Source organism: Tachypleus tridentatus, chromosome 11, assembly GCF_004210375.1.
Source record: "Tachypleus tridentatus isolate NWPU-2018 chromosome 11, ASM421037v1, whole genome shotgun sequence".
Classification (NCBI taxonomy): domain Eukaryota; kingdom Metazoa; phylum Arthropoda; class Merostomata; order Xiphosura; family Limulidae; genus Tachypleus; species Tachypleus tridentatus.
This window is the reverse complement of record NC_134835.1, coordinates 72,369,962-72,391,707: the sequence shown is the minus strand read 5'-3', so window position 1 is coordinate 72,391,707 and position 21,746 is coordinate 72,369,962. Positions and strand designations below refer to the sequence as shown.

At 34.4% G+C, this 21,746-nt stretch overlaps 1 protein-coding gene across 6 annotated transcripts in view; it reads left to right on the top strand.

Annotated features, from left to right (window-relative positions):
• The first annotated feature begins 14,849 nt into the window (after nt 1-14,849).
• Nucleotides 14,850-21,746, top strand: part of LOC143232446 (neuron navigator 3-like) — a 260,645-nt gene continuing 253,748 nt past the window's right edge. For 4 of the 6 annotated variants that reach the window (XM_076467907.1, XM_076467906.1, XM_076467908.1 and 1 more), the window contains exon 1: nt 14,851-15,648. In XM_076467907.1, the coding sequence (XP_076324022.1) occupies nt 15,556-15,648 (93 nt within the window). In that variant the 5' untranslated portion in view covers nt 14,851-15,555. Of the gene's footprint in view, nt 15,649-21,746 lie in introns of all 6 variants that reach the window. The other 2 variants (XR_013017532.1, XM_076467912.1) reach the window with 1 other exon arrangement.

The following is a 21,746-nucleotide window of genomic DNA, read 5'->3' as shown; positions in this document are numbered from 1 at the left end:
TTATATTATTAATAACTTTAGAGCTGTATACAAGAATTACAATATTTAAAATTCATGTTATCTAGGTTTTATAAGGAGTACAATGTTCAATTTTTATCTACAGTAAAAGCAAATAAGAGTGTTTTAATTATATTTTGCTATATACAACAGATGTCGCGCCCAACAATGTTAACATTTAGCACTAACGCCACTAATGGTGTTAGCTCTAGTAATCATTATGTAAACATGAGTGGTCCACATGAGTATCACACATTAAATAGTCACTGTTTTATTTCGATAAAATGAAAAAAAAACACTTTCGGTCTTCTTACAAAATGCTAATCTGTAGAATAGTTGTAGTTACATAGTCTGGTGGCCCAGAAGCATAGATAATTTTCTTAATATAAAACAATAACATGCATCATCAGGAACAGGATGCATTTCAGATATATTACGCTTCATGAAATTGTACAATCAAAGTAAGTCGATTACGCACATAGTGTATAAATGATGTTAAAAGGCCACTGGATGTAATAGAAATCAGTGCAATGTTTCACAATGTCAATTACAGCTCAGGAAAATTGAAAAAAATAGGACACCAGTGACTGGTCATTTGCTATAAGTAGTCTTTCTTTATTGCATAACCATTCAGTGGATTGGCGCGGATATCTGAATAAAAAAAACTCAGAAAACTATGCAAGATTTATAAGTTTGTTTTTTTTTCTTTTCATATTTTGGAAAGTTGCTTCTAAAAACAAGTGAATGTTTCACAAAGAGTAAATTAAGTCGTTATTTTTAGTGCCCCGTTTAATAAAGTTGAAATAATATATTACAAATAAATGTTTGTTTTTAACATACCTATCTTTTAGTCAAAAGTCGGTTCAAGATAACTTCGGTTGGGAAACTGTTATAGCAACTTTTAAACTTTTCTAAATTGAACTGTAATGGTTACGTAATTTGCAAATGGTAAACTACGTCGTGGTTATATTTTTCACGTGTCTGTAAATCTTTTGTTTTTCAGTGAATATTACTTCTCTAGAAAGACTATTGTTATACAATGATAAAACAAAACACTTATGTGGCAGGAATTTATTAAACACATTTTAATTTTTCCACATTGTTGATCCAATTCAAGTTAATATTTTACTCTAAAAGAATTTTCAAACGGAGCACTGGATAAAGATAAGATAATAAATTTGCTTTATAAACAACTCCAAACATTGCTTTTAACTTTGGGGAAATGTTTAAACACTCAAGCCATTTTCGGCTATAAGAAAGGTAATTAAACCAATGGGTTGAAAAGGCGTGCGACTTAATTATCGCGGGTTCGTAAAAATTCGTTGGTAAAGAGTAGCCCAAGAGTTGGCGATTCTAAAATATAAATTAGGGACGGCTTTTTTTGTGCGACTATATTTGTTCGTTCGTAAACTTTATGCTTTAATATATTTTTAATGATAGCATCTGGGTGGAATTAACTGGTATCTTGAAAAACTACAATCTGTTCAACCGTGGGGCGTTATAATGGTACGTTCAATCCCACTATTCGTTGGCAAAAGAATAATCCAAGAGTTGGCTGTGGTTAGTGATGACTAGCTGCCTTCCCTCTGCCCCCCGCTAGTACAGTGGTATGTCTCCGGATTTGCAACGCTAAAATCAGGGGTTCGATTTCCCTCGGTGGGCTGAGCAGATAGCCCGATGTGGCTTTGCTATAAGAAAAAAAACACACGCCTTCCCTCTAGTCTTACACTGCTAAATTAGGGACGGCTAAAACAGATATCTCTTCTGTAGCTTTGCGCGAAATTAAAAAACAAACACACTATTCGACAAAGGCAGGAATATCGTCCTCTTACGGTACTGGATAAAAGAGTTGGGAAGATTTCACGTATGTTTAGCATTAGCCTGCTACAGATGTAAGTATCAGTTTCACATGTCACTGGATGTTAGTTATAAATGCAACTAAAGATGAGTTTCGCGTAGAAAGAACTATCAATTGTTGGCGCAAGTGAACATTAGTTGTAATTTGATGGAACGCTAGAGATTAATAGTCGACGTATTAGAATAAAAACCTAATTTGTATCACAATAATGTTCTCTGCTTTACATCACCCCACGCTATACAGCGATAAGTGCGGGCCCTTTCAGCCATGCGGGCGTTGTAATGTTACTGTCCATTTTTTGGTAAAAAAGGAGCCCAAGAGTTGTCGGTGGGTGTTGATGACTAGCTGCCTTCCCTCTAGTCTTACACTGCTAAATTAGGGACGACTAATACTGGTAGCTTTCGTGTAGCTTTGCGCAAAATTTAAAACGAACCATTTAAAAATCACTGGTTTTATTTAATTGGATACGTTCAGCTATATTAATGGGTGGTTTGTTTGTTTGAATTTTGCGCAAAGCTACACGAGAGCTTTCTGCGCTAACCGTCCCTAATTTAGCAGTCTAAGACTAGAGGAAGGCAGCTAGTCATCATTACCCACCGCCAACTCTTGGGCTACTCTTTTACCAACGTCACATTATAACGTTCCCACGGTTGAAAGGGCGAGCATGTTTGATGCGACTAAAATTCGAACCCGCAACCATCAGTTTACGAGTCGAACGCCTTAACCTATATTAATGAGTGGCAAATCCAAGTACTTCATATTTTTGTTTCTTTATTTTAAGATTTTTGTCTTTGTTAGTAAAACAGGTCTTAATACACGTGACATTAATTAATTATCAAACCCATTTTCAAGTGAAATGCATTACGTGTTTTAAGCTACCAGATGAAACTGACGATAACTTTGTAGAGTAATTTTACCGCTGGAACTGTCTTGTGGTAATATTTAAAATTCAGGTTTGATATTCTTAAAACAAATTTATCTTTATCTTATGCAGATGTTGTATTAAGCTTATACGCAGTCTTCTGGCGGTTTTCTACCATGTATTTGTCAAGGTTGTGGTATTCTCACATGTGTCAATATTACATTTTCAAAAACCAATGAAATAGATGTGGCTGCCATGTGTTGTTGTAGCATTTCTTTTAAATGCCCCCAACCCCACAACAGGAGAATGTATCAGTCCTCGTTTATTGTCTTTTTTCATATGGTTAGCAGAAAATTACGAGTTCATAAAAACTACTATGTACATTACTTGATGAAGAAGCGTACAGTAGAGTTCTCTTCATATACATTACATTGACGAAACAATTACTCTACGATACACGTTGGGGCGATGGTAGCGGAACAAACGCGCTATGAAATGACATATGAAAAAAGAATAATGACATTCGCAAATAGAACTTCAGCCGTGAAAGCTCAATTTTAGAAAGGTTATTTTAATTAACATAAAACGTATGAAAATCTATTTATCAAGCTATTTTAACGTTCAAAAACGCCTGGTTTCACAAATTTCTTCTAAAAATAAAAAATAGAAGTTTCCAGACCTTAATACCCATTATATAAGAAACTATTATCATGTATGTATAATTTTATAAATTAATTTTTTTTTTAAAGTAACAGTAACTGGTGTAAGTTTATACTAACCAATCGCGTTAGAAATCCTAAGGTTCAGATCTAGTCATTATGTATTTAGAGCTGCTGACCGGAGTAACCAATCAGAATTATTCGTCGATTGCACGACTACCTTTACATAATAGCTAAGTTAATGACTCCACAAATACAAGTGTGGAGTGCAATTAGTGTGAATGGAACTTTGGGTTTGTAGCCCGACACACTAACTACCAGGCCAAGCCTAGCAACGTGAATAATAATAAAGATATCATGTTTTACAAAACTTAGTAGGGCTCCATTTTTTTCCAAATTGTATTTTGTTTACTTCTCGCCGATGGATTATGCGACATGAAGCTTTATCAGTCCTACATTTACAATTTATGGACGATTTTGATTTTGAAAGTTTCATTAACTTTAGAAAGATATTGTAAATCCTAATTGATTTCTTGATATTCTGTAATGCTAATATTTCGGACCTCAGAGTAATTTTAAAATGGTATTCATATCCCACATTTGTCGTTAAGTAAAGTTTGTTTTTGTTTTTTATTGTTAATCACAAAGCTATATAATGGACTATTTGTGTTGTGCCAACCACAGGTATCGAAAACCTATTTTTAGCGTTATAAGCCTTTAGACATTCCACTGAGCCACTGGGTGGTTTTCAGTAAAGTAAGTATAGAACGTTGTCTCGACGTTAGGGTTACATATTAAATTATCTAACAATGAATTTAAAAAAGCAAACTCGAATTTTGTTATAAGTGATAAAACATTAAAATATAAGAATGAACCAGGGATTGAATTACGGGATGAACATACATACAATAATCCCTATATAAGTAATCAAACCTTTCCAAGAAAATGTTTTATCTATAATTAAATGTTGAATTTCTTTCAGTTGCATGAATTCAGATTTGAATAAAAGCATTTATAGTGAAGATTTCTATAGAATTTTACGTTGGCTGACTGGTGACATTGACTCACTGGCTACCTATGTTGGAATTTTCGTGTTTGTTTGTTTTTTATGTGTGTGTTAATCCCTATCTTGTTTTTTTTACCTTTTAGTATTGCTGTAGCTACATCATATTTTTTACCCCTCTTTCTTTTAGCTAATTGCAGTCTCTATGTAGGCAAAAGTTTCAACCCAACATGATGAGTTATCCTGATGGTCATCACGTATTGAAGTTAGTGAAATGCCGTACTTCTTCTGCACTCTCCAAGTTAAACAAACTTCAAACATTAGCGAACTAACAGTTCTGGTGCCAGAATCAGAATAATCAGAGTATTTGACTGTTACGCTACTGGACGGATCTGTACTTTCGTGATGATTTTTTACTAAACTGAAGGTCTTAATAGCTTTAAAAACCTCGAAAACTTAAGTTAGGTGTTTCTGAAATTCTCTTAAATTGTTAAAGGAGAGATAAATATTTGAGACTATTGTAAGTAATACATGACAGAAACCTGCGATGGTTTTATAGTCTTGAAAACGTTACATGTTATACATCAATTTCTGGAATAAATCTGAAAATGATATCCATTTTTCTCCATCACATAAAGCTTTTCACAACATGTCGTATGTACTTTTACATAAGTCAACCATTTTCATTGAAATCGTGTTCCACCTCGCAAAGCTTAAAATGTTGACAACCACTTTCTATAGATTTCTCTTGATCCATCGCTACAGAAGAGTCTTATAGATCGTTCTAAAACCCGCGAAAAACACACCGCTAGTATATAAACGGTTAACAGACCGCTTAATATATCATTTCTAGATAGTACTTAGTTTTGAATACTCTTTGACATTTGTTTTTCTTTTCATTATCATTTATTCGTCGCTTGTGGTTGTGTTAATGACATAAATATATTCTGATATATGTTCGGTAAATTTGACCGAAGTAACACTTTGTTGTTGTTTTTATAGAATTGTAAAATGTCCTTACGTGAGTTTAAAAAATGAATATTATTTTCGAAATCTGCGTAGCTGAATTATGAAGAATCGGTTATTAAAATCAAAACATTTTGTATGTAACTTAAATTCGTAAGCCTGTGTAATATGCGTCGGCCATTTTTACCGACATAATAAGCACTACTGTGATTTGTGACAAGTCACTCCGTTTATTTGAAACGTTTTATTGAATGGCTTGACATCATTACTTATATATATATATATATACATATTGTAAAGTTTCTACATTGACTAGGCTTATTAATATTACTAAGATATAAAATGAAGTACAAAAAAACCGGAAGCTATCGCTCTGTTTGAGTCTATTAAACCTTACTATGTAATACCTGTCTGTGGGTTATTATAGTAACATATGGGTAATGTATATTATTGAAACCAATGTGTTATCGATTTTGCGTTTCACATTTTCAGTTGATGTTTGTCGTAGTGCGCACTTGGAAGTTACTGAATGTCGTTTAAACTTAGTAGTTCATGTCGTTTGTCTTTAAGTAGCAACTAAAATGCATTTGTACAACCCTGAAGCGTAGTTTCCATTGCAAAACGGGTTAATATACCCGTCACACCAAACATGCTCGCCCTTTCAGCTATAGGGCGTTGTTATAATGTACGGTCAACCCCACTATTTGTTGGTACAAAAATAGCCTAAGAGTATCCGGTGAATGGTGATAATTAGCTTCTGATCCTCTAATCTTTTACTATTAAATTAATAACGGATAGTGCAGGTAAGTTTCGTGTAGCTTTGTGCGAAATTTGAAAAAAAAAATCAAATCTATTTGAAAGGCACACTCTCACTCCCTGCATGTTTTCGATAATTCATTTTGTATAAGTACATCGTTTTTCCCAGCGCTCGTCTTAACGTTCCGTTCGCAAAGAAATCCTTAGGCGCTGTGTCCGGCGATTCTATCCTTACAGGCGCTTGACTCGTAATCTGAGGGTCGCGGGTTCGAATCCCCGTCACACCAAACATGTTCGTCCTTTCAGCCATAGGGGCGTAATATAGTGACGGCCAATCGCACTACTTCTTGGTAAAAGAGTAGGCCCAAGAGTCGACGGTTGGTGGTGATGACTAGCTGCCATTCTTCTTGTCTTACACTGCTAAATTAGGGACGGTTAGAGCAGATAACCCTCGTGTAGCTTTGCGCGAAATTCAAAAACAAAGAAACAAACATATGTCTTTATATGGAATAGAGCGTAATTATCAGCTTCATTTTCTAGCTGCTTGGGATATGTGAAGGTTGAATGAGATGTGTTACTTGTACCCTTATCCTGATGAACTCGCTCTCTGTTTGCCTCAGTTCCAAAAGATAGTACTACTTGATTACGTTGCGTACTGTTTCCAGGGTAACGTGGGTGGCTTTTGCTTTTGGCCTTTGTGTTTGTGAATTTTCAGTTATTAGAAGACGTTGTATTTTGCTTATCATAGCTGGGTTACCACTTTTTGTACTGTCTTTCTCTATAGTCTCGGTGCCCAAAATCAATCAATTTTCTTTTGTTTTCCAATGTCATTAACTATAATATATAACTCCGTCTACGAAATTCTAAATCCCCGATCTAAACACATCTTTATGGTTTAAGTGTATCAATATTTAACGTTACACAACTTTTCCATCTCATAACCTACAAACCCAAAAGGGCCCGACATGGCCAGGTGGTTGAGGCACTCGATTCGTAATCTGAGGGTCACGCGTTCGAATCCCCATCATACGAAACATGCTCGCTCTTTCAGCCGTGGGGGCGTTATAAGGTTAAGGTTAATCCCACTATTCGTTGATAAAAGAGTAGACCAACAGTTGGCGGTGGGTCGTGATGACTAGCTGCCTTCCCTCTAGTCTTACACTGCTAAGTTAGGGACGACTAGCCCACATAGCCCTTGTGTAGCTTTGCTCGAAATTCAAACCAAACCCCAATGTCAAAATACAGTTTTTGATACATGACATTCCACCGCGATTTTTAAAGGCTGTGGTTTTTCAGGTGACTTCCTTATTTTCCTATTCAAACTCTTTTTAATACAATACTCTATATTTTACTGATATATTCTAATTAAAATTAAGTTTACTCTGTAGATCAGAACCAAAAAGTAGCTTGTAAGTCTATAACGCCGGCTACAAATGTATAACAACATAAATTAATACCCTAGAATACTAGTACCTATATCGCTGTATCACAGCTATCCTTGTCGTTAGTAGTATTTTTATCACAAACCCAAAATTTTCTCATGGGGTGTGGACAACTTAAAAATGTAGATTTATTTCACCGCAATATCTTTCCTGCACTAGCGAAATTGACCGTCACATTATAACGCCCCCACGGCTGAAAGGGCGAGCATGTTTGGTGTGTTTGGGATTCGCGCCCGTAATCCTCAGATCACGAGTCGAGTGCCTTAACCACCTGACCATACCGTGCCTTCTAGTAAGTGTAAAAATTAATAAGAATAATAAATAATTTTTACCATAATCAAAATAACTTTCAACAGTATAGCTCATAGTGATAATAAAACCAACTTTAATGTAATGCCACAACACTTTTGTTTTCATTGAGAATAATCGCTTTACCAGCTTCCCCCTTCCCCCTCAATGAAATGGGACGAATAGCTTATAATTAGTTTCTGTGCTTGCCTGTTGCTTATATAAAAATATGCTTTATATATTTTGGTAATAATAATTAGTTCTGAAAAATATTGGAAGTAATAGAAAAAAAATACATGTTGTTGATATACACCATTTCTCATCTATTTCAGAACCGATCAAATAGATAAATATTTTTAAATGTTTTATCTCACATCTACTTCGTCTTGTAATCATCATATTTTCAAATATGTTGATTTTTTAGCTGCCTATATATACTTTTTTTTCTTATCCATCTATCTGTTATAGACACTGACTGTCCATGATGAAGCTTAATCGTTTTAAAAACATATCCACAATAGCAGGAAGGTTTATTAATCATTTCTTTATTTTCATGGTTTGTTCCGGGCATCCAATTTATCACAAAAAAGGGCAAATAAATATATTTCATTTTCGATAAATTGATCACCAGAGAGCAGCAGCTGCTGCCAGGAATGGTTCGCTTTCTTCAACTGGTCAATTCCTCAGGGAATGAAATAAGGACTAGCTAGCACTTTGTGATACAGGTGTATTGAGCGAAGTGTGTTTAGTCCTGAAGAACACTAGGCCTACAGTTATCCTTAACTGTGTGAAGACGGCTGCAACAAAAAAATATCAGCGATACAGAACGTATTAGCTTTCATAAAGTGATGTCTTAGTAATGTCTCTGTTCGTGAAGAAGTGAGAAAGTGAAGGTTCTCATAATTACATTTCTGGTGAGTTTGTGTGAGAATATCAAAGAAACATTTCATAAAAGGGGACGTTTTTAAAGAATACATAAACATCTGGCTTGGTAGAAAATAACGCATAGTATTAATAGTTAGCCTTGGCCTTGGTCAAATCGTTAAACACACAATTATCCATATCCACTTGCACAAAACATGCATCAATGCGTGGCGTATGTAAGTATACGTACGTTGAAGCACATATTAAAAATCAACTGATCAGTTTGACAAAATTCAAGGAATAAAGAAACACATACGAATATTATTAATAAAGCGTGACAGGGCTCAGACTGAACATTAACTTGAATATCGTGGTATTTTAGACCACGAGGCTTTATCTAAGTAATTATTTGGATGCATGGCAAAAATCTTTCACAAACTGGCCTATTGCCCTGTTGACCAGGGTCTCAAGAAGAAATACTGCTGGGTGTTCATCAGGATTCACGTGCTGTGAAATGGATCATTTCCGGTCTATGTGACACGTCATTCTAGCAAGGGAAGAATGCTTGAGAGGAGTTGCTAGGAGTGTAAGATGAATTTTTGACGTGTTCAGAGTGTATCAAGAATAAAATATTTGTAAAAATGAGCATTGTCATATCACTAGCGTCATTAAATCACCACATGGGCTTACTTATCTCTTTAACTCTACTATGCAAACTGCTGGATATTTATCAGATTGATAATAAAAAATCCATCTACGAGTTCATTCTTAAAAGAAATATTTTTAATATGAGGCTCTATAAGTCCTTGGAATCAAGTTATTTGTTATGAATCTACTAAAAAGCCCATTTGTGTTCCTATTAGCATAAGATGAGTAGTTCTGGATTTTGATTTGGCTTACTTATTACTGTCACGAGAGTATGCAAGCAGAGCGCATAGAACGCATTTATTATGTTAGTGCTTATCATTAGTTTTAAGAAGTTTGTGTGTTTCAGCATTCAAACTAAACTAAGAGCAATTATAAAGTGAATCTTACATTTAAACTTATTGTGTTAGAAACTACTTTTCCAGAGGTACACTAGGAGCCATATGGTTTATTCTGGAAATATTAAACATGGTACAAGATGCTTTAAGACCATATTATAAGATAGACATATATTACAAATCATCTATTTTCTGACAGACTAGCACGTTTCAGTTTCTATTCTTTTTGACTTTCAACAACACGAGATTGCTAATTTGATTACACGCGTGTGAGGGTGCAGGATGTTACAAGGATCAATGAACGTTTCCAGAAGAGATGTTGCTGGCAGTACGTTCATTGAAGTATGGACTTCACATGTTGACTAAATATGCAGGAAAGTATTTTCAATTCTTTCTGTGGTAGTTTATAAAACACGCCGCAACCAAGGTTTCCTCAATAAAACGTACGGTTCTCAAGTTCTTTCTCACGGAACTTAGTTCCTCCTAGGACAAGTAGCTTTAAGACTAATAATCATTTCATACGTGACACCTTATTTATTTACTCATCACGCAGTAAATCAGTGCAAAATAATAAGTTGGTGTAAATATATATAAATATATAGACTTTTAAATATATGTATATGTTATTTAGGGTTGACTTTAGAATTTTTATCAAGCATTGCCTTCTTGGGAGTTTTGAAGTTACATAATATAGCTAGAGATTTTGGAAAGATTTACTTTCATTACACTATATATCTGAAACTACTTTCTGTCATAGATCTAATCCCTATACTAAATAAATTATTGTGTAAATTGTTCTTCTCAGTAAGAGCTCAATCTAAAATCGTACACTTACAAAATCAGAACTGAAAAGTATTTTACTCTCAGTGAATTATGAATTGCAAAGTTTGAAGACCAAAAAATAAGAGTCTGTTTTCTGGTTAACACCATCGTATTCTTTCGTGTTATATGACAGTTTACAAAGTTACTCCAACTATTCACTAGGGGGCAGTCAAGACAAGCAGGCAAAACAACGTTGTATTCCTGTATAGTCTATTCGGTATAGATTTATGACTTCTGAGTTAAACAACCTTCGTCTCATAACTATCGCTTGGCGACCATAGAGATGATTAAACTGATAAAGTTCGTGTTGGACTTGGAGGCACAACTTGTATGGATGAAAACCATTTATTCAGCGGAAAGGGGCGTGGAGTTTCTGCACCACTCGCTTTAGTAGTCCTGTCGACAGCTTGACATGCAAGTATCATTAAGGAGTAAACGGCAACTTTTCAAACCTTAGCAACCTAATTACCCTATAAATTTTAAATTAACCTATGGTAACTAGCTTGTTATACTTACGGCATTATGAAATAATCTCACACAACCAACCGCTATTGTTTTTACTTTTCCAGTTTACATCTAACTGATGGCGTTTCGCGAATTTTATAATAGTAATGTGAACGCCATTATAGACAATTTGAATTAGGAGTTGATATTAGACTGAAGAGAAGTCAGCCAATCAACAGTATCCACCGCCAAATCTTATGCTACTAATGTTAATTGAAGAGTGGGATTTTACTGTAACCTTTATAACGCACCCACGGTCCAGGGTACGTATTGTGAATTTTTATATTTGTTGTTATTATCTGCGATAATAAGATGCAAGAAATGGACCCGATGATTTACAGTCTATCAAGTGGGATTATGGTTCGCATCCCACTGCCATAAGGATGCGCTACACTCGTTGTTGCGCTAGAGTAGCCAAAAGGTGGATGCTGTTAATTGACTGCCTTCTATCTATTACATGAGTTCAAAATGGGAAAACGATGTCCATGTAACCCTTTGTGTAGTTTTACACGAAAATTATAAAACTAACAAGAATACAAGCTTTGAAATAGATCTGAACTGTCAGTAAATTGATAAGACAAAAAGTATTAATTTTAAAGAGAATTACACGTCTTAAAAAATCGTGGTATTATCTCACATATTTTCAGAAAAAAGAAGACAATGGTTGTTTCAGTCCTGCTAAACACGCATAGAAAAGTGTTATTCATTATAAAATTATACGTGTTTTGTTATCTTGTGTGCTTTGATCCTCAGGTTTATCGTTTTCAGATTTACTTATGAACTTTGTTTCATTTGTTTTTGAATTTCGCGCAAAGCTACACGAGGCCTATCTGCGGTAGCCGTCCTTAATTTAGCAGTATAAGACTAGAGAAAAGGCAGCTAGTCATCACCACCCACCACCAACTCTTGGGCAACTCTTTTACCAACGAATAGTGGGATTGATCGTCGCATTATAACGCCCCCACGGCTGAAAGGGCGAGCATATTTGATACGAAGGGTACGCGAACCCGCGACCCTCTGATTACGAGTTGCATGCCTTAACACACCTTGCCATGCCGGGCTTTATGTGTGAAGGTGTTGGAATTTTTGTAATTTAAACTTTCTAAACCATAGATTACGTGTAGCTTATGATGTCAGCAAAAATATAACTTGCTATTGCTGTAACATTGAGTGTCTGACAACGTAGTTTAGTTAGGAGTTAAAACGTTTTAACGTATTTTAAACATCTAAAAACACTTGTTAAAATCGAAAGTGGTTAAGATGGATTACTTCTCTACCATTTGACAAATTATAATCTTAAACTCGGCAACAGTCACTTTTTGTAACCTGTTATTTTATATCTTCAGTATAGGTGAATCTGAACCCATCTGTTTTACTCCTGTAGATATTCCTGTTCCTGGGTAAATCTGAACCCATCTGTTATACTCCTGTTGATATTCCTGTTCCTAGTGTTAATTTACTTCACCAGGTTTCCTGTTTTAAAAAATTGATAATCTACACGAAAGATCTTAACACTTACTCTGTTTGAATTCTAATAGTCCCTCGGTTTGACAGTATTAAGTTTACGGACTTACAACGTTTAAATCTGGAGTTCTATTTCCCCACAGTGGACCCAATATGTCTTTTCTCAACAACAACAACAAAAAATATATAATGCTTTTAAAGCTTTATATGCACATAACGTATGTTTCGCACTTCTTGGTTGTTGAAACTATACATTTGAGAATTGAAAGGTTAAGTTCATGTAATCTAAACAGGAAATAAATCAATATTAATACAAACTTAAAAAATAATAAGCTACACATATGATTTAATACCATTTGAACTGAATGAATTTTGTTTTTAGCTTAGCAGATTTAAACACTCGTCTTGCTGATTTTTAGCTAAGTCTTTGTACAGAAAGGCTATACTGAAGATGGACGATAAAAATTCTAACCCATGGGTGTGTAGAAAAGAATAAATGTGTGACTCACGCTGTTGTAACGCTAAGCTTGCCACTCAGGGAGCCTTCTTTTAATATATGCATGTATTTTTCCCCATTCCACCCCACCCCATCCCACCCCCGAGAATAAAGGAATAAAATTAAAACATAAATTTGCAGAAACTAATAAAAGTTTCAATTGATCATTTCAAACTGTTTCTTTTCGTAACTGATAATCTCTAATGTATTGATGAATGTAGCGGAAAAATAATTTAATTGAATCTTCAAGTTTCTCAGTACAATTAATCTCTACGTGTGACAATTTCGTTATGACCACTAGTGACCGTTATGACCTTTTTATATTGCTACCAAAACAATTGAAAGTTTAATTTAAAAACATCATTTTTTGTTAAAATCAAGCTGCGTTCCCAAATGATCTTTCAAAAGTTGCTTGATTTTAACAAAATTATATACAGTTAGAGACAACGCTACACTTTACTGGACCTCGTTAGATTTATTGGAATATATATTTTCTGGTCAGGTTTCTTTAATCACTTAAGTTGCTCCATTTACGGCCAGGGTGTGTTCACTTATCTTTAATTTTCATCTTTTATTTTTATTCTTGCTATCAAAGTTTGTAGGTAAGAAAAAGACAAGTTAGGTCTGCCAATTTTCTACGATTAAGTCTTAAATATTCGTGTAAATGCATTTGTTGTGCATTGTTGTTACTGTTTAACACTCAGCCTGTAAAGACAAGTTTGATAGTTTGATTACTAAACAAAGTTTTCTTTTACCTCTTTAAAAATAAATAAGTAATCTGAATATATACTGAGCTCCTTGCGATAGCTCGAATATGAATTGCTCACCATCGTGTGACCGAAGTAACACTAGTTTCCATACACCACATCAAAATCCTACACAAAGCATGGTAATGGTCATATATATTGCGTCGTACAAGACCTGGTTCCTCAGCTCTATGTAGCCTTTTTCTCCGCAATTTCGCAAGTTCTGTAAGTTTAATATGCGCTTGAACAATTAATACTTTTATTATTTTGCTCAAGACGAGCATAGTCCGCCAACCCCTAAACACAGCATCTTTCTGGTCAAACCTATTGAGAGGCGAGGTATTTTGATAGTAATTTTTTTTGTGTGTGAATAACGGGCCGACCCCTTTATTTAGGTACATATTTTGGTTTTAACTTGAGTACCGGAAACTGTATCATCCATTTGTAGTCCACAGGATCACTCTAATTCGGTGTCGTTGACTCGCTGACTGGATGCTAAATCTTCCCTATTTAACTCTGGAGCTCAGCCATGTTGATATTTTTTGGCGCAGTGTGACACGTGTTAGTTGGTATAATAAAAATAAAGTACAAAACAATGCTTAAACAAATAAATTACCATAAGAGATGGTAATAATTTGCTTTAACAGATTCGGTCTTGATTACACAAATGATTATTTTTTTATTTAACATGTGATAAAAATTGTAAATAGTGAAATATTATTAATAAAATTAGAAACGTCTTTTTTTAAGGGAGAAGTATGTTTTGTTAACTTAAACCATTGCTTATCAATAAAAATTTACTGTAAGATAAATTACATCTTCTCTTGAAATGACTGTTTTTAAATAATTCGTATAACTATAATAATAATCTTAACAACATAAACGTCATAAGTCTAAATGGCATACAGTAGCTAAGTTCGTAAGTGAGGAGTCATCGTTGAAAGGGTTCAAAAGGTTACTTGCAAACAGAGATATGGAAGAGCTGGCGGTCTTGTAGTACCATCAATACCGATAAACAAAATCAACAAAATACTTCAACATCGATGGTCGGTCTTGTCGGAAGATTCTTAACTACTCACATGTGAGTCTCATGTCGTAGCAACAGACAGAAATAGAATAGGGTGGTGTATTCAGAGTGTAGAAAAGCCTACTAGTCGGCGCGGTAACACACAAGAGCACGAGGTGCTTTGTAGGTGAGGGGACTAGCACGTGGCGCTAGGAACGGTTAGAATAACCAGCAAGTTTTAGATCGATATAACAATGGATTTGTGAACGAGAAAATAATAATTTCAACAGATCTACTTTCAAAAAATTTGACATTTTATAAAGTTTGAATGACGTGGGACTAAACAGAAGACTGAAGATAAATTGATCGAGTCCTTTATTTTTATTCTGACTGTAGAAACGAGGAAAGTACGGAGTTAATACCCCATGAAGACTTAACCAGATGATCTACCTGGCATTCATCCTAACACTAACGTTTTCCAAGAAAACTAATACAGATACAGTTTTGTAGATGTCATAAACATCACAGTTTCTAAGTAACAGCATCACCTTTCAAGTGGTATTGTATTGTATTCAGAGTTCTATTGTTGAAATGAACATTTTAAGATTAATCATGAACAAATGCTGGTACGGAATGAATGTAATAACCAAAGGCTTCCAAGTTATTTAAAAATGGTTAAGGTACAGATATAAAATATAAGAAGGTTATGCTTGACTGACTTCAGGAGAAAGTAAACTGGATATGAAAAAGGTGGAGAAATTAAACTAGATATGACCAAAGCTCTCTGTAACGACAAAAATAAAATAGAAACAGATTAAACTGTTCAACGCATACTGGTGATGGCGTGTCTTCGATCTGTAGCAGACAAGAAGGAGGATCAACATGATCGGAAGTCAACTTCTCCTTCCGAACAAGGAAAAAACATACTACAGGTAAGGTAATCTCAGTCAATACTGTTCAACAAGGAATCATATTTATTGACTGATAATGTTTATAGTTAATATTGACTGTATTCAACAGTAGGCAAAGGTACTGACTAATGTTGATAATACTAATTATAAATATTTTAGAAATAAGACCTGATGTATGCTTTACTGTTGAAGGTTATAAAGGTTCTACATTGTTCAACAAAATTGTGATGTTGATCACTGTGTTGGCTGATGATGAATCGTAGTTGTTATATGTTGTTCATAATTACGATATGTATTTTACTGACTGGTATGGTCATAACCATTATATACTGTTCAGAATTAACATATGAAGTGTACTGATTGATTACACTATGTAACACAAATTTTATTCCTGGATAGTATGTGTTATTTCTTAATTGCTTATGTTGTAAAAGTACAGAAAATGGCCATTATTCCCTTCAAACTTTGCTTTTGTGACATGGATAATAAAATTTAGAAATTAACCTATTTTTTATAAAAAAAATTTGACACATTTGCACATTTTCATTTACATAAGGTCTGAATAAAACAACATATGAATTAATATTTAGATGTATTTATACTAAAGTTATACAAAAATGAATAAAATGTTTAGAAGTGAGTAGTTTTTTGAGATTTGCGACTGTAATGTAAATCACTTTCACGTGTCAGCCCCCAAATATAGTCTCCCATCAGGTCACATAAGCAAAGTTTGAACAGAAAAATGTCTTTTCCATTTACTTTAGGCATAAGCAATTGGGAAATAACACTTTCTGCCCAAGGAAAAGAAAAAGTAAAAATGTTGTTACATAGTGTTATATACTTGTCTAAAATAAAAATGTGATCTGTGTTATGTTGATTATTAAGTTTATTTCGAATAAAATGTATTCTGTGCTGACTGATGGTAAAACACTTCTAAATAGTACAAAAATTAAATAATGATGTGTTTTCACTAACAACAATTATAAGTGTTATTTGCTACTAAGTAAAAGCGATGCATACAATATACACAAGCTCTTTTATCACGCTTGTCATAATATGCTTCTGGTTTTATAATAAAGTCTGCTTTAACATCAAACTCGTCATGACGTTGATGTATGTATGGTTTTCACTAACATGTGTGCAAAAGAGAAGGGGGAACATCTAGTTTAAATGGAATCTCTTTACCTAGCAGCTGTTAACATTAGTTTAAGAGTTATTTTAAGACAGTACTATCTTCTCCCACTACTCTCATCATCTTCAAAGTTGACTTGGATCCAGGTCTATTTTTTCCCCTCCATCCATTATCTCAGCTAATATGCTAAACAGAGTCAAAACGTAGTTATTTATCGATAACTTAGCGTATAAAGTCGAAGCTTCGATACCAGCCAAGTAAGGAATGGAAACACGAACTCTAGGATACTGAGTTCGAGTTAGAGAATTACTACGGTAGATTTTCGTTGGTGTTCAGCTCGTGTCTTTTTGTTGTTTCCTAAAACGTATTGTCACGCACAATTACGTCAAATTGAATTTTGCGAGTTATAAATAAAAATAATAATAATAATAAGCCATCTCTAGTCAAGTTTATTGGAGAAAGACAGTCTTTGGGCACTTTTACTAATACATCAGTGTTTAATTTTTAAATTATTTAAACCGATAAATGAAAATCCCCTGCTTTTTTTCCTATTACAATAAAAAGAAACCTAGGTTTCAGTTTATCACTTCGTGAAACATCGACCCATGTAATTTGTCAGCTTGCCCAGTAGATGGCCTTGTTGTCAGCAATAAAAGGTTCACAGCGTGAGCCGTGGCTATAATTTTCTGGAGTGAAGGCAGTTTTCTACTACTCGCACAACTAATAATCACTCCCAGTTACCGGTATTTCCATATAGGCACATAAACGCATCTTCTTAAATACCTCAATGGAGATCGACTGTATAACTGTTTCGTATATCTTCGGGTTGAGTTTTATTGACAATAACAATAGAAAAAAACAAAATTGTTTTTCTTTAGACATAAAGTACAAGCGTAATTTGTAAGATAATACACTGCAATTTTGTAAGACAATACACTGTATTTTTTGCTGGGAGTTTCTCTACTTCATTGTTTTATACGTTGTATAATAGTTCTGTGTATTTTTTACCTTTTCTTTCTTTCGTTACTTTACGTAAATATTTAGAAAATAAAAAATGGGATAAAGTACCTCTAATTCTTTAATTTGTAATACACTCGTTAAAATTATATTATCCCTGTCTATAGCTTTGACCAAACACTGTACAGTGGAACCCCTCTAAGCGGCCACCCCTCAGATTCGGTCACACCTTGAAAGCGGTCATTCAATCACAGTCCCTTTTTTGTTTACATAATCCCTAATTATGTACAGTGGAACCTCTCTAATCAGGCCAGTTTGTCTCAGTCCCGAAGGTGGCTGCTTTAGAGGGGTTCCACTGTATTTTAATACACATTGGCCCCCAGTTGCTCAGCGGTATGTATGCGGACTTACAACGCTTTGTGCTTAATTCACCAAACAACAACAATACTCACTAGCAATGTACACATCTTCCAATATTTCGCTTGATATTCTGAGTAATGACGTTTCTCTTATAATTATTCGTTAGTTTAAATACTGTTTCGGGCCTGGCATGGCCAAGCGCGTAAGGCGTGCGACTCGTAATCCGAGGGTCGCGGGTTCGCGCCCGCGTCGCGCTAAACATGCTCGCCCTCCCAGCCGTGGGGGTGTATAAAGTGACGGTCAATCCCACTATTCGTTGGTAAAAGAGTAGCCCAAGAGTTGGCGGTGGGTGGTGATGACTAGCTGCCCTCCCTCTATTCTTACACTGCTAAATTAGGGACGGCTAGCACAGATAGCCCTCGAGTAGCGTTGTGCGAAATTCCAAAACAAACAAACAAAAATACTGTTTTTCTCATTTGGAATTACATGTATGTTACTGTGATCTGATTTTATTGATTTTTCAATCTCGTCTGAGTTAGTGACACGCGAGAAACAGCGATATTAAGTAGTACATTGCTACTATATTGAAACCAGTGTAATAAACATTATCCTATACATTTTCTGTATAGACTATGTCTATATTACCGTAAGTGTAAAAATTTGTTTGTTTGTTTTGAATTAAGCACAAAGCTACACAATGGACTATCTGTGCTCTGCCCACCACGAGTATCAAAACCCGGTTTTTAGTGTGGAAGTCTGCAAACATACCGCTGTGCCACTAAGGGGCAACTGTAAAAATAATAATCAACTACCAAATTAAAATATTTATTAGGACCTCTAAGCATAGCACCATACGACGTAACTTCGCTCAGACTCGACTCGTAATCTGAGGGTCACGAGTTCGAAGCCCCTTCGCACCAGACATGCTCACCATTTCAGCTGTGGGAGCGTTATATTGTGACGATCAATCCCACTATTCTTTGGTAGAACAGTATTTGGTAAAATGTGGACGGTGATGACTAGTTGCCTTCCCTCTATTTTTTACATTGCGAAATTAGGGACAGCTAGCGCAGATAGCCATCTTGTAGCTTTGCGTGAAATTCAAAAAACAAAAACTTTGCTCAGGTTAGTGCTATTTTTGCAGTTGTGTAAAGCTGTATTCTGGCAGCTGACACATTCCGTGTCTTAAAGGCACGACTCACCAACCATGACACATGTGTCTTTCAAGGTAGTACTTCTTATTTTTATCATACATGTTGAAAGTAATGTGAAAGAATGTTTGTGTTTATGACATCATGAGAAAGATTGTTAAAAATCCATTAGAACGAAGAAGGGTTCCTGTGGTCTCCTGATGAATAATAATGTATTTGAATAATATTTTGCCTTAATCTAGTCTATTATGGTATTACCTGTAATTAGTCAAATATGTACATAGAAGCGGTGCCTATATAATGCATTATTCCGAACAAAATGAATAGACATCAAATTTTCCTTCTTATTCAACCAATATTTTCCTGAACTTATTTTGTATACCACCGCTTAAAGCAAGCATGTCAGCAGAAAAAAACCACAGTTTAATGAAACGTCAAGGGGTCGTACTTAAACTACGATATCTATACAGAAAGAGATAATTATGCAAAAGGAAGTAAAACATAATAAAGCCTCAGTTTATACTATCTTAAAATTTGACTAGACGCACCACATAATGAAGCCTGAGTTTGTTCAAAGCCGACATAGAGTTCAGATAATGAGAATTTTAAAACATGGTATTACCTGACATTATAAACTTCAAACATTATATTTTTGTTTCTTTTTGCTGTGGTTTTTAACGGGCAATGAAAACCATTAATTAAAAGTTTTACATGTATTTAACCTTTTACTCATTTTTTTCAGTATTCCATTTGTAACTTACACATCATGTCTTGACTGTATGTCATTAATAAATGCATATTTTTGATCAGTTAGAGGCTTCCCAACAGTATTTCAAATTTTATTAAAGTTAAAACTAGTTTCAGCTCTAATAGAAAGTCCTGATCAGTATATCTGTGGTTATTTGTGCTCTACATTTCTAGTTTATTTCTCACCAGTATATATTAAATTTAGTCCTTATACCTCTTCTTTTAAAACGCTGACAACAATCTAAGTAATGTAAGTGATTATTATTATATTATGAGTCTTCAGACTTATATTCACAATTTACAAAAATAAATATTTTATATATATTTGTACTACTTTCTATACTTGTGTCAAAGGTTCCAACATTCGTAAAGATAAATAAATGTCAACATTGTTAAAATAAGAATGTAAGTAATGGTATTTTATTTGGATTTATGTTGTATGAAACTTTCTTTCGTACAACTCAGTGAAATAATTAAACCTTTAAGTTTAAGGTCGATTTAGTTTCTAAAGCACACAATCTAGTTGGTAGACATGTTTGGTGGATTATTTTCAAACTGAAGTGTTCAGGTGCTATTTCTTTTCTTTTGTTTTTTTTAAATATCGGAATAGAGATCTCAATTCCTCGCAATGTCTGATATCTGAACTGCCCCATAGCATGACGGAATTCACTCTAGTTTACACGCTATAAAGAAGTGAAGCCCGTACAGTAGCCCAAATTCCTACATAAAAAAATGTCAGTGGTTGCATTTGTTGCGCAATACAAGATCTGACTTCTCGGCCTTTACAGTTATTTTCTCCGCAATTTTCGTGAGTCCTGTTCAAAGAGATAGCCGAAGAAAGTTTAATGAAGCTTGCTTGCCACTTCCACTACTTTGCGTGAGTAGAACACAACCCAGCACACTTCACATATTTAAACCCTGCATCTTCATAGCTGAATATTATTATTAATTGAGATCTTTTGAGAGTATAGTGTGCTTTTTTAAATTTAACAGACTACTCTTTTGTGTCGTAAGTAGAATACGATTAACCGCCTTATTTAGTATAGCACACCCACTCTCTCGGATTCGGCAACATAAATAAGTAGAATATTTTATGTCATCACATCTATAAATTTGATACATATATTATCAGTTTATATGTATGTATTCATTTAATATATGTGCATACGTATATAATGTGTCGATGTGCGTGTGTAATGTATGTATAGATATGTATCCATATAACGTAACGTTAATTTGAGTTTCTATTACTTCATTTAAAATCATTTCTTTCTCAAAGCTTCATAATCAAATGCACTTTTAGCTGTCGAAACTGTACTAACTTTCAAATCATATATTTATATTTATTAACATGACAATGAGACATGACTCTCATTTAGCCTAGCGTATTTAGATGAACAAAATTAGCTTTTAAGCAAAAATGTTTATTCACAGATAAGACTTGTTCCATATACCGCAGAAAGGCACCTTTTTTATAGGAATTTCGACTGAGATAAAGTGTTTATTCGGTTGCTTTTGTTGGACCATCGGCTTTCAAGAGGACCTAATGATCCAGTTGCGAATTTCTTTTGAGCTAGTAATGATAAAATAAAACATTACTTTTAGGCCCAACACTTTGGTCTTTACGGTAATAATTTATTGAATAATACTTTTTTTTAAATCAAAATTTATGTACTAAATCTTACACATTTTTACGCTTTCCTGCTATTACATTTATTTTCTAATTGTTACTGACTTAGTGGAAAATGGTAACTTCTGTTTCACAAAAGGAC